This window comes from Microtus pennsylvanicus, chromosome 17 (assembly GCF_037038515.1).
Source record: "Microtus pennsylvanicus isolate mMicPen1 chromosome 17, mMicPen1.hap1, whole genome shotgun sequence".
Classification (NCBI taxonomy): domain Eukaryota; kingdom Metazoa; phylum Chordata; class Mammalia; order Rodentia; family Cricetidae; genus Microtus; species Microtus pennsylvanicus.
The window spans coordinates 10,855,685-10,870,764 of record NC_134595.1 but is presented as its reverse complement, the minus strand read 5'-3'; the positions used below and the strand labels follow the sequence as shown (position 1 = coordinate 10,870,764).

Sequence of the window (15,080 nt, the reverse complement as noted above, 5' to 3'; positions counted from 1 at the left end):
AAGACAAGAAAATAGCATTTTCAACAATAGTTTTCTTAAACTAGCTTAAGCAGGCAAAGTGAAATATCAAATCTCATAAATTTAAATTTATCTACAGCTTTCTACATACAGTCTCCAGTGACAAGCTACAAATATTAAGCATTATAAAACGTTTGAGGTCTAAACTACAAACTCTGTCATTATTTATCTCTCCCCCAAGAAATTTTCAGTTTTAATGGCTGTTTTTAATAATCATCTGCCTTCAAGTATACCAGAAGCACATTTGCCATTTAAGTCACTTGCTTAACAATGGGTTTCCTTCGTTGCGTGCATCTCCTGTACTATAGAAAACACCACAGTAGCATTCACAGCCCTCCTACCATAAGAAAGTACTGAATGCAAATTTCTATTAAAAGTTAATAATGATGTATCTAACCTAGTTTTAATTTTAGCAATTGACTGGGGAAACAGGAAGATCTATTAAAATGACCATTTCTGGTTGAGTACTAATGAGAAAACATCCAAGTCACAGGCTGTCATGGTAACAGGGCATTATCAAAATCTGATTTGTATGCCTAGGAATTACTGAAGAGATAAGCCACACTTCTAATTGTGCTGTCCCTACTTACAACACGGGCTCTGTGCTTCTCAGGGGTGAGAGGGTGGCCCGGCTCTGTTGATCAGATGAGAGATGTATGACATGTTCATAAATTAAGTTCAAGTATACAGTAGTAAAGATAAATTAACGTTAGGAAGTTTTCAAAAATTGCAAAAAGGAAGGAAAAAAACCTGCTTCAGGCTTGTCACTTCAGGCTTGCCTTTTCAGAATCCTGAATGTGCTTATTTATTTTCTCAATCTAGTTTCAAAAAATGATTAATGCAAAAGGAACTCGGTAAAAGGAACATGAAAATGATTCAATAAGGAATCTTGCTAAGAAAAGAACTCCCGAATGGAATAGTTTAGAAATGAACCCAAGAACCAAAAGCGTTTAGACTGGAGTAGAAAGATGCAGAAAGACAAGCATTCAAAAACTGTTAAAAATAAGAATGAATAGCAGAAAGTGGTCAGAGGAGGCAGACGTAGACTTTTGTGCCACCTGTGTGCTTAAGAGTACTCTTCCCATCACTCCCTGTGTCTTCTGGATAGAGAGCCAGTGAATTCTGAATTGTATTCAGAGATGTTGTACTATCTTGAATGCCATTGGATTTTAATGGAAATTGATCATGCCTTCTGATCCTCTTAGGTAGATAACTTAATTCTGAAAGGAAAACCTGCAGATTAACAGAGACACAACACACACCGGCATGCATTATTGACTAGACTCCCATGTGCCCCTCAGAGCTGTGCACAAAAACAGCATTAATAATGCTTGTCCTGGAAAGCTTGTTACCCTTGCTAACTGTGTCAGCATGTGACCTGGGCTTCACATGTGTTGACAACAAAGGCAACCGATCTACAGTTGATATAATAAATGCCAAAGGCACATTTATCTACATCGTTCTGCATTGTAAGGAGGGTGTAAAATTTCAGAGAACACAAACAGCTATTCTTTCAAAGGAATACAGTATGGTGGCTGAAAAGTCACTTTCCTGAAATGTGTCGGGCTGTAGAGGGATTGTGTGCACTGACCTGGGATGAAAGCAGCCGGCTGACAGCCAGTCGGTGTGGCCAGATCCTGTAAGAAGTACATTGCCCTTTGGGAGGCCCACCATCTTCCAGAGGCGATCCTCACTGCAGCAGACCAGAATGTCCTTGCAGGGGTGCATGACGATGCTGCACAGGAGGAAGAAACGGCATTATGGATAGATGAAGGCAAGCAGTTTTCCATTGTAAATAGTAGACATCAATGATTACCCCATTTGAGCAAGGCAGGCTCATCAAGTCTTTACCCAGAATTTTCAAGAATGGATCAACTTTGCTAACATAATACTTAAACTAGTTTCAGGCAATGCATAGTACACAAATTATAGCAATGAATTCAAGATGTACAAAGTAATTCCCACTTTATGAAGGCCTAGGGTGAAATGAAAGTGTAGAATATACATTAATGATTAACACATCAAACACTATTATCTGAACTGGACCCCAGCACTATGACTAGTAAATATAGGAGCTAAATTAATGTAAAATTGAGCCTGCCAAGTTAATTTTGTCTATGGAAATGCCTTAATCTTATTTACAGAGTCTTATCTGTGCCTTATGATTCAATGTATACAGATGAGTCTTGTACTAAGTACCTATTAACATACCAACTTCAACATTAGCAAATAATATAAATTCGTGCTTGGTTATAACAGTTTAAACATATAAGATGCCTACTTACCTAGACAGTACAAAATAAAACATGATTTAGAAATAATACTGCAAGAACAGAATGTTTCTCTAGTCTATGAATGGCCTTGTTATTTTGTTTTGGAATAGGGGCTTTAGGAAATCAATTTCTGGAGAAACTGTGTGTCCGATCTATTACTGCAGGTCTTTTGTGTCAAGCATTGTATCCTTATTATCTATTCCTTACACCAATACTCTTAAACTTCCAGATTATGAATTGAAACAGACTGGGGTCAGAGTTAGGCAACATGAATTCACCATGATCCAGACTCCAGGTTGTGCAAAACTGTTTCGTTTACTTTTTTTAGTATTTTACTCCTCAAAATAAAGACAGTGGAAGGAAAATTATTCATACTTCAGTTCAGCACAATGTTGGTTTTGACTTTCAGAAGGCCAATTCATGAAAGAAATTTATTACAGCTCAAACAGCTAAAGGATGCATTTATGGAACTTAATTAGAAGAAAAATATGATGAGAGGTAAAAATGTCAGATGAAAATGAATTCTGTATTCAAATACAAACTAGAAGGCACAGCAAATCCTTGGAGTTACTGAGTATGATATATGTCAGCTCACAGCTTTCCTGGCAGACACAGGCACACTTGACTAAATGATGAATGACCCTCTTTAAGTGAAGATAACTAAAATCATTGATGTCTTTACAAACTTTTGGAGATAAGTTTCCAAAATGACTTTAGTGAGGGGAGCTTTCTGTAGAAGGCAGAGGGCAGGATAAAAGCAGAACTCAATGAAAGCAAATTCATTTGGAAATGTTTTCTCTGGCTCTTCATAGTACTTCCACACTGATGCCTCCTATGTCACATGGCAGCAAGTTCTACTGTTCCATGTCTGTGTGCATATGTGCATACATGTGTGTGTGTGCATGTGCACAATGCTTACACATGCATAGTAGCCTCTACCTATCTTCAGTGAATGCAGTCCATGTCACTTTCCCCAGTGAACATGAAAAACCACTTAAAGCACCAAATTCTCTATTTTTGGCACTGTTTTCATTTTCCTATATACATATAGTTTGTGACAAAGTTAAATTTAGAAATTGGGTGACATAAGTGGTTACAGCAATAACTAGTGATGACAGAAATATATAACACATTTTCTGCTTATGTCTTCTACTCACCAATGACTCTCTTTGCTATCTCCACTCAGCAAATTCTATGCGCTATGACCAGAGCACTGAAGCTTGACATTGGGCAGCTAAACTAGCACAAATATAGTTTTCTCCACAATTTTATGAACAGATGTTCTCTTGCCCTGGATTTCAAAAACTACTTCTCTGTCTGTCTGTATCTCCGTCGTCTGTCTGTTCATTTGTCCATCCATCTATCTATCTATCTATCTATCTATCTATCTATCTATCTATCTATCTATCTACCAACTTATTTACTTATATATAGCAATTTTGGTCTTCTCCCAGTAAGCCAAGAATGTCCCCCTTTTCACCTAAGGTGAAAACCTTATGGTTTTTCTGGAACACATCTAATTTGTCAAGAACTTTTGGACTTGGAGTCACTAAAAAGTTTTTTTAAGTATTTAATTACAATCGCTTTGATATCATGACTTGTGAATCCTATCACAAAGTGACTACTGGGAAGGCAGTTCACACATAGTGTATTTGTTGGCAAGAGATATACTTCCCATTCCAGCCAAGAAGAATCAGTCTAGCACAAGATTCTGCTGTATTGCATATATAATCATGTGCATTTTATACATCATATTAATTGTTTCTGAAATTTTCTGTTTAAAATTTTGGATCACAATTTACCTTGTATAAATAATGTCATAGAATGTAAAATCATGAATAAGGGATTGTTTGTGTATATTTTTGAAATGTATGCATACATGATCTATATGTGTACTCCATGTGTACATGGAAGTGTGCTTGAAATATGCATATGTCCAATCTTTTTTTGCTAAATATATAAAAACTTCAGTCAAGCACTGATATTCTATTCTGCAAAGAATATAACATTTTAGCTCATGCATGAAAATGATTTTTAAATTAATAGAAATATTTAAGCAAAATTGGAAGCAAGCAATCAATAAGGACATGTTTTAATTATTTATTGAATGAATTTATCCAGAATCAAGAGATGAAAATTCAGGTTCAATAATTTTGAGTTAAAAAACCAGGAATATTTCCCCAAACAAAAGTAAAGTGCCATTCCCAACTCTCTTATTAACATTATCATCATCATCATCATTATCAATGGTAAAATGATGTCAAACTCCCTTAAACTCCCACACTTTGTACTAAATGCTTAATTCTTACAACTCTAAGGAAAACTCACAAACGAGGGGCTTCTGCTTAGTTTGTTCATTATATGTTCAATCTCAGCAGTGTGTGGCACATAATATATGTTTAATAAATACATGTTGGATGTATGATTGAGTAACTGATGCTAGGGTGTTTTGTGTTACTCCTTTGATCCCATGTCAACAGTTAGGGTGTATGCTGCTTAGTCTCACAGTTGGAAATGGTTGGAAGCTGTCTTTGAGTCCAGGATAATCTGGTTTTAGGGCAGATGATTTTAGTTACTGCTAACACATACACATTTTCATAATTTTTATTTGTAAGTACATTACAAATACTAATAACTACTTTGAAAGAGTTTTTATATGCTACCAATCCTTGTACATGCTTAAGTCACTTAGTCATGATTAAATCCGAGTTAAAGACTCATCTGGAAAATGAACAATACCACATTATATACTAGTCTTGAACTGGAGGACCTACCCTTGGCAGCTAAGATGCTCCATTCTGTAGGCAAAAGAGAAGCCAGGTGAGGATTAACTATCCTAAATCATCCACAGAGACTTTTGGCAGTATGGACTATATATTACACTGGTCTTATTTCACTCCTTTTATTAGTCTAATATTATAAGTTCTGCACTGTACATTAATTTGTCAAAAGGAAATTGATGTTTCATTCAACTTTTTCCATAGACATTTCTACATATACAAGTAGAAGAGTATTTGATATACATCAGTTCTTAAGGTGATTAATTAAGTGAACACTTCCCCAAACATATTCAGGTTTCCAGCTTTTAAAATTCTATTTATTTCTAAATCAGTCTTTTGAAGAAGTTGAAGGAGTGATAACCAATACTTTATAGGAATCAATTATTTAATCATTACAATAGTCCTATAAATGTGTTAAGCACAGTCATAATTTTTGCAGGAGTTACTAGAGCATATCAACATCTTAGATTATACCCAAGGTCGTGAAGTCAGAAGGTGGCAGAGCCAGGATGTGCTATGAACTTGAGATGACTGTCTCTAGAGTCTATATTCCTCAGTAAAGTAAACTCAGAACTTCAATTATTTTTAGATAACAAGGGCAGAGAATGCTATCTCAGTTGTGTTAGAGGATTTACTAAGATGTCTTTAGAAGTTTCTAAAGTAGAGGTATACATTTTTAAATATCTCTAACACTATGTAAAAGGCTAGAATTATTGATGTTTTTCTTGAAAACTGGACACTGGTTATGTTCAGATTGATAAAATGATGGATCAAATAAAGCTGACTGGAAAAGAACTGCTTGTGGTCTGAAGCAGAGGCCTGTTCATTTCCCTTCTAAATGAACATATTGGAAGCACTTTATTCTATGAGTCCTGGATTTCTGATGCAGCTGTTCAGTGCTACTATGGCAAATTGACAAAGACTAAACAGATAAGCAAGGGTGTGAAGGAATAAAACTTTATTTATAAAAGTAAGGATTGGTCACATTTGGTACCTGGAGTTTGCTGATGACTTTTTCTGTAGAATTTTCATAACACAGAATACACTAATGTTTAATAGTGGCTTAGTAGTAAGAAGTGAGTTTACATTTCTACTCCAGTCTCATTAGCTGCCTATCTTCAAATGGATTTCATTAGCCTAAGCCTTGTCCTCTTACGTAAAGAATAGAACTATCAGAATACTGATACAATAAACTTGTGGAAGCTTCATAAATTCATACATACAAAAGATTGGAGCAGTCCTGGGCAGGTAAGGACACAAGGAACACTATTATATGCAACAGGTGTCATGATGAAACCTCTCTCATTTTGAAGGAGAAGCAGCTTCACTAGCTTTAGTCGGTCATTTTGGAAAAGTATGTTAAAAATAAGAGTGAGCGCTGGTGTGGTGGTGTACGCCTTTAATCGCCCTTGGGGAGGCAGATGAAGGCAGATAGATGGCTATGGGTTTGAGGCTAGCAATATAGTGATTTCTAGGTCAGCCAAGGCTACATAAAAACCTACTGTGGAATAATGCTCTTGTACACTTAAAGATTTGTCACTCATATTAGCTTAATAAAACACTGTTTAGTCAGTACTCAGGCCAGAAGTAGAGGTGGGGTGACCAGACTAAGAGAATTCTGGAAAGAGGTAAGGCATAGACACAGTCACCAATCAGATACAGAGGAAGCAAGATGAGAATACCTTACTGAAAAAGATACCAAACCACGTGGCTAAACATACATAAGAATTATGGGATAATTTAAGTTATAAGAGCAGGATAATAATAATAAGTTTAATTTAATAGGCCAACCTGTTTATAATTAATATAGGTCTCTGTAGTTGGGGTGGGGGGAACTGAACAGCTGTGGGATAGGGTAGGAAAGAAATTTCCATACGAATACTGCCTAATGTGGGGGAAGAATTTCCACTATAACCTGAGAAAGCTTAAACAGAAAGGATTCTAGTCAGGCAAAACAGAGTCAAGCACAGCTTCTTGATAACTGTCCTTAGTAGGCTCAGTTTACTCATGGCAAGAAGAGGCCCTGCTTTTTTAAGAAAAGCTTCCTGACACAATGTTAGCAGCAAAAACTGCATGGCAGCTCTTTTATGAGGACCTGCCACCAAATATTTAAATGGTGATTATGAGCAGTCACCTGCATGCTTCTTGGTGGTGGCATGGACCCCAAAACACCCAGAGTTGTGTTAATAAATGTGACTCCCACCAACACCTCTGCCATGAAGCTAGACTCTCAAAAAGCTAAGAAATGGGGTAAAACCAGCCACCAAACCCACTGCTTTAATCCTAGCCATATCGGTTAGCAGATTTGAGATTCCTATGCTAGAGATACACAGTAAAACAGCTTCAGTCCAGAAAAAAACCTCTAAACAGTTTACATTGTGTTTAAAAATATTTTTAGCCTTGGGAAAGAAAAGAATAAAGATAGAGAAAGTCCTTTAAAAAAGAAAAAAGTAGTTGGGTGAGTTGATACAAGCCTTTAATCCTAGCATTTGGGAGGCAGGAACAGGCAAATCTTTGTGAGTTTGATACCAGCTTGGTCTATAGAATGAGTTCCAGGACAATGAAAGATGCACAGAAAGACCCCGTCTCTTAAAAAAGTAAAAGGTTAAAATAAAAGAAATAGGTTTTTTTTTTTTTTTTTAAAAAAGCCGCATAAAGATGGAGAAGGAGGGAGAACATGAGCAAGAAAGTCAGGACCACGAGGGGTGCACCCACCCACTGAGACAGTGGGGCTGATCTATTGGGAACTCACCAAGGCCAGCTGGACTGTGACTGAAAAAGCATGGGATAAAACCAGACTCTCTGAAAATGGCGAACATTGAGGGCTGATGAGAAGCCAAGGATAATGGCACGGGGTTTTGATCCTACTTCATGTTCTGGCTTTGTGGGAGCTTAGCCAGTTTGGATGCTCACCTTCCTAGACATGGACAGAGGGGGGAGGACCTTGGACTTTCCACAGGGCAGGTATCCCTGACTTCTCTTTGGACTGGAGAGGGAGGGGGAGAAGAGTGGAGGGAGGGGGAAAAGGGTGAGAGGAGGGGGAGGGAAATGGGAAGCTGGGAGGAGGTGGAAACTTTTTTTTTCTCTTTTTCTCAATAAAAAATTAAAAAAAAAACTCTAATATAAGCTAAACTAAAAAAATGGAAATACACAGAGAATCTGGATACTGTATGTTATTGTGTTGTCTTTAAATTGTTTGATTGCTGAGGAAGAAGCAACAGCTGCTAAGAGGTATTTGATTATAAATACTGCTGAATTAATCCAACATATATATTTTGAAAATAGCTTGACTTTAAAATTTAAGTAAAAATATGTTACTTTGTAGAAGATGTTTTGCTTTTGTTTCCACAGGCAATGAGAAGCTATGGATTCATTCTAGGTTAAGAAAAATAAGGTTCGACTGAGGAGACCACCTGAAAAATTTACATTGGGAACAGGTGGTTCAGGTTATCCAACATTTCAGAGCAAGTCTGTTGCAGTTTCCTCTAAGTTCTATATCCAGAACAGCCTCACAACTGCTGTCTGAGATGACCCAGTCTCACAGAATACTCCAGTCAGGACTTGACCATAAACTTAATTTTCTTTTGATTCCCTTAAGATTCTCAGCAGGAAATAACCTAGAAAACTATGCCCGTATTCCCACAAAAAATGGATTATGGATGTTTGTCTTTGTTTAACATATTAGTTACAACTAGCTATGGATAATGGTCATGAAAAAATTAAACAAAGGAGATTAGATTCAGGGCTTTTCTTTTGAAAAGAAAAAAGGGAAATGTTGTAGCATAATGCCCTTGTATAAGATAGAGATTTGTCACTCATATTAGTCTAATAAAACCCCGATTGGCCAGCAGTCAGGCAGGAAAAATAGGTAGGGTGACAAGACTAAGAGAATTCTGGGAAGAGGAAAGGGAGAGACACCATCACCTATCAGATATAGAGGAAGCAAGATACAGAAGAAAAGAATGCCTCACTGAGAAAAGGTACCAAGCCACATGGCTAAACATAGACAAGAATTATGCTTAATTTAATTTAATTTGTAAGAGCTAGATGATAGTAATAAGCCTGAGATAATAGGCCAAACAGTTTATAATTAATATAAACCTCTGTGTTTTCTTTGGGACTGAATGACTCTGAGACTGGGTGGTATAGAAACTTCTGTTTACAAAAACCAAATCAAGCAAACAATAAGCATAAAAGATTGTGTTCATAGAAGTTTTGTGAAGAAAATAATTAGTTTATGTATATGTGAGTGAATATCTGTGTGTTTGTGTGAACACACACCCTTATGCACACATGCATGTGCAAGAGTACATACACACTAGAAGCACCAACTGATTATGGTCAACTATCCACAGGTTGTAAGTTCTCTGTAAAAGTTAATCTACTGTAAGTAACAGTTTCACAGTGACCATGAGGAGATTTCTGAGGTTTCTTTCACAGAGGAGTCAGGACGTTCTGGAGAGACTCTTTGTCTACAGCTGAGGTCAGATTTTCAATCAGCTCTGGTAGTAAGAGGAACTGACCCTTGCTAGGCTCTGGGCTCCCAGATGAAGATAGCAGGAGTTCTGTCCTTGGAATCTGCTACAAATTAATGTAATCTACAACTACATATTGACTTCTTCTCGCCAAGATGTTTTCAAAAGTTCTAATTAAGAAGAAGAAGTTTCCACTAAATGTCTTCCCAGCACCTGTTCCAAGTGCCACATAGTCACTTGACTTTAAACTTTGAATATAAGCTTTCTGCTTTTCTTTAACTTACTATTAATTATAATTACAAGTCACAAAGACAAAGGCCTTGTCACCTCATTCCTAAGCTAATAAGCTTGTGACTAGGGTGGAAATAGCACAAGAAAACATCTTTGAGGTTCAAAAAAAGAAGCTGTGGGTGCATGCTAATTCTGAATTTTAATCAAGTCATGTACATGATGAAGTATCCATGAGGTGTTTTGTTAAACAGTATACCAGGAATGTTACATAAAATAATGTCCTCTAGCTGAGAGGTTTTTTTTTTTTCTCTTTTATAATAGGAAACATTCTTCAAGATCACATGATACTACTCAAATGCTAGCCTGTCTACATTGAACCTGTTTTTCTCATGGTGGAGTTACATAGGATATTTTGGAGGGAATACGTGTAGGTGTATGGAGAACACTGCTAATTATCAGTAGAGATGGTGACATAAGCAACACAGTTAGACTTTTCAAAGGGAAGAATATTATTCCAAAAAAGATTGTCACAAGGAAGACTAATTAGACACCCTTTTCTTTGCTTTAGGTGATTCAACACTGTGAAGGTTTCCTTCACTTTGGTTCATGAGCTCTAATTATCGCCAAGCAGAAGGTGCAGAGTCGGGTGAGAACAAATCAACATTAAAGTAACTTGTGTCCTATGACCTTAGGTTACCATTAAAATCAACACTAAAGTAACTTGTGTTCTATGACCTCAGGTACCATTGTGTCCTATGACCTCAGGTTACCATTGTGTCCTATGACCTCAGGTTACCATTAAAATCAACATTAAAGTAACTTGTGTCCTATGACCTTAGGTTACCATTAAAATCAACATTAAAGTAACTTGTGTCCTATGACCTTAGGTTACCATTAAAATCAACACTAAAGTAACTTGTGTCCTATGACCTTAGGTTACCATTAAAATCAACACTAAAGTAACTTGTGTCCTATGACCTTAGGTTACCATTAAAATCAACACTGAAGTGACTTGTGTCCTATGACCTTAGGTTACCATTAAAATCAACACTAAAGTAACTTGTGTCCTATGACCTCAGGTTACCATTAAAATCAACATTAAAGTAACTTGTATCCTATGACCTTAGGTTACCATTAACATCAACACTAAAATAACTTGTGTCCTATGACCTTAGGTTACCATTGTGTCCTATGACCTCAGGTTACCATTGTGTCCTATGACCTCAGGTTACCATTGTGTCCTATGACCTCAGGTTACCATTAAAATCAACATTAAAGTAACTTGTGTCCTATGACCTTAGGTTACCATTAAAATCAACATTAAAGTAACTTGTGTCCTATGACCTTCGGTTACCATTAAAATCAACACTAAAATAACTTGTGTCCTATGACCTCAGGTTACCATTGTGTTCTATGACCTCAGGTTACCATTAAAATCAACATTAAAGTAACTTGTGTCCTATGACCTTCGGTTACCATTAAAATCAACACTAAAATAACTTGTGTCCTATGACCTTAGGTTACCATTAAAATCAACACTAAAGTAACTTGTGTCCTATGACCTTAGGTTACCATTAAAATCAACACTAAAGTAACTTGTGTCCTATGACCTCAGGTTACCATTAAAATCAACACTAAAATAACTTGTGTCCTATGACCTTAGGTTACCATTAACATCAACACTAAAATAACTTGTGTCCTATGACCTTAGGTTACCATTGTGTCCTATGACCTCAGGTTACCATTAAAATCAACACTAAAATAACTTGTGTCCTATGACCTTAGGTTACCATTAAAATCAACACTAAAATAACTTGTGTCCTATGACTTAGGTTACCATTGTGTCCTATGACCTCAGGTTACCATTGTGTTCTATGACCTCAGGTTACCATTAAAATCAACATTAAAGTAACTTGTGTCCTATGACCTTAGGTTACCATTAAAATCAACACTAAAGTGACTTGTGTCCTATGACCTTAGGTTACCATTTACCTACTGGCTCTTAAAGAAAACATACACGCAGAGCTGCTGGCTCCCCTCTGGCTTTCCACAACAAAACACACACTATTCCCCTGACTACTGCTCATCTAATAGCTGCATCCTATGTTTAGATATGCATCAGGATATGAACATTAACTTTTCCCATTATTTAAACAAATATGTGTTGAGAGGCTATGGTGTAGAGTGAAAAACAGACAGGCTCAGTCTCTCTCTGGGGATTATGAACAAGTGAGGAAAAACAAAATAAACAAAATAATCTAGCTACAAAGTAATGATAACAATGCAGTATGACCAAGACTGGAGGGAAGAATTTCTTTTCCATGAGTCAGTGAGGGGAGCTCTGCTTACAGAGCTGAAATTTCAACTCAAACCCAAGTGAGCAGTAGGAAACACCTTCAGGGTGACCTCAGGACAGAGAGTTCCAGGCACAGATGCCTGTTTGTTGAAAAACTGACAAGTATGCTGGGAGTTAGTGCATTCAGAGGGTTGGAAGAACCCTACGAAGACTAAGGAGCACAAACAAGGCAGACTGACATGAGGGTGGAGGGGGTATGAGCACAGCCAGAATAAGGGCATACAGTGTCTTAGAGGCTAAAGAACAAAGGCAGATTTATCCTGATGATTTCAAGGTTGTGAGTATGTGTCTGGATAATTTTTCCTATTTCCCAAGTTTTACTGTGATGAAGGAGAGGAACTGTGTGACATGATTAGAGCTGAATTAGCTTTTAAGTAGCGAAGTCTAAAAAGAGGTGCTTAGACCTGGTCTTGGTTCTTCTGACTCAAGCCCCATACTGAAGTGCCAAAATGTTGGGGTTTTTGTTTGTTTGTTTTAACTCTTTATTCTTTTGGTGGGTCGCCACTAAGCTCCCAAATAAACACATAGAGGTTTATTATTACTTATAAATGCCCAGTCTAGCTTGGCTTGTTTCTAGCTGGCTTTCATATCTTAAGTTATCCCATCTGCAAGTTGTCTCTGGGCTTTTTCTTCTTCTTCCATACATCTTACTTTCACTCTTTCTCCATGGCTGGCTGGGTGGCTGGGTGGCTGGGTAGCTGTCCCCTAGCCTCCTTCTCTCCTGGTTCTCTCTCTTCCTCTTCAGAATTCTTCCTCCATTTATGTTCTCTGTCTTCCAGCCCCACCTAGTCTTTCTTCTCCCTCTCTATTAAACATTCAGTTCTTTATTAGACCATTATGTGTTTTAGACAAGCAAAGCATCACAACATCACAGAGTTAAACAATTATAGTATAAGCAAAAGCAACAATCTTTACATCTCTAAATAAATGTTTCACAGCATAAACAAAAACAACACACCTTAAAATAGTATTCTACAGGCTGCAATACTGAGAACACTTAAGAGCTGAGTGAATAGCCATACTGTAGGATGCCCCACTCTCTAGGTCCTTCCTAGTAGGACAAAACTCTGGGCCCTCCCCCAACTCCCTTGGCTTTCTTAACCATCCAGCAGGGAGTTTCCTGTGGCTAGGCTTCCCCAAAATCAAAACCTTTTATTGGACCCCCCCCCACAAGCTGCTAGCCACACCCTGCCTAAGAGCTCAGTGCTTGATATAATACTGAGGAGGCCAAGAGCTTGTTACAACACTGAGAGGATTAAGAAAGAGCACCAAGAGAGCAGGTGTAAAGAGACGGCAGAGGCTTTCTGAGTCAGACATTGACAGTACAGAGCAGACCAAGAAAAACTCCCAAACACTCAGATAGCCACTGCAAAGATTGGACCAAGACACAAAGACACAAAGAGATGGTGCCAATGCAAGAATTCCTCCAACAACCTAAAAAGCAACATGATAACACCAGAACTCAGTGGTCACACAACAGGAAGACTTGATCATCCTAACCCAAAAGAAGCAAAATAAAATGACTTTAAATGTAACTTTATAAAAATGATGGAAACCTTTAAAGAGGAAATGAAAACCTCCCAAAAAGAAGTGGAAGAGAAGACAATAAAAAAATTGGAAGAAATTAATAAATCCCTCAAAGAAACCCAAGGGAAAAAAAAACAGTTGAAGGATACAGTTCAAGACTTGATGACTGAAATAGAAATAATAAAGAAAACACAAATAGAAGAAATTCTGGATTTGGAAAATCTGGGTAAACAAACAGGAACTACAGAGGCAACTATAACCAACAGAATACAAGAGATGGAAAAAAGAATCTTAGGTGATGAAAATACTATAGAGGAAATAGACTCATTGGTCAAAGAAAACATTACATCCAACAAATTCTTAACACCAAACATTCAGGAAATCTGAGACACCATGAAAAGACCAGACCTAAAATAATAGGGGTAGGAGAGGGAGAAGAACTCCAGTTCAAAGGCACAGGAATATATTCAACAAAATCAGAAGAAAATTTTCCCAACCTAAAAAAAGGATGTCCCTATGAAGGTGAAAGAAGCATATAGAACACCAAATAGACTGGATCAAAAAAAAATCCCCTCACCATATAATAATCAAAAGACAAAACATACAGAATAAAGAAAGAATATTAAGAGCTGCAAAGGAAAAAATCAAGTAACATATAAAGGTAAACCTATCGGAATTACACCTGAATTCTCAATGGAAAACATGAAAGCCAGAAGGTCCTGGAGAAATGTACTGCAGACATTAAGAGACCATGAATGCAAGCCCAGACTATTATACCCAGCAAATCACCGTCAATGGAGAAAACAAGATATTCCATGACAAAACCAGATATAAACAATACGTATCCACAAAGCCAGCCTTACAGAAAGTACTAAAAGAAAAACCCCAACCCAAGGAAGCTAACTGCACCCACAAAAACACAGGCATCTGATAACCCCCCACCAGTATAACCCAAAAAAGGGAAACACACAAAAGAAACTACTGAAAAATATCCAGAATTAACAACCACTGGTCATTAATACTGTTTAAGATCAATGGACTCAATTCACCCATAAAAAGACACAGGCTAAGAGAATGGATATGAAAACAGAATCCAGACGTTTGCTGTATACAGGAAACACACCTTAACCTCAAAGACAGACAATACCTCAGAGTAAAGGGTTGGGAAAAGGTTTTCCAATTAAATGGACCTAAGAATCAAGCAGGTTTAGCTTGTTTCTAACCAATATGTAACCAAATTGATTTCAAACTAAAATCAATCAGAAGAGATATAAAAGGACACTTTATACTCATAACAGGGACAATTCATCAAGATGCAGTCCCAATCCTGAACATCTATTCCCCTAATACAAGAGCACCTACATATGTAAAAGAAACATTACTAAGATTTAAATCACACATCAAACCCCACACACTAATA

The 15,080-nt window shown here is 37.2% G+C and overlaps 1 protein-coding gene across 1 annotated transcript in view; it reads right to left on the bottom strand.

Annotated features, from left to right (window-relative positions):
- Positions 1-15,080, bottom strand: part of Spag16 (sperm associated antigen 16) — an 864,135-nt gene that overhangs the window by 461,188 nt on the left and 387,867 nt on the right. The window contains exon 11 of the mRNA XM_075951817.1: positions 1,610-1,753. Within this exon, the coding sequence (XP_075807932.1) occupies positions 1,610-1,753 (144 nt within the window). The remainder of the gene's footprint in view (positions 1-1,609; positions 1,754-15,080) is intronic.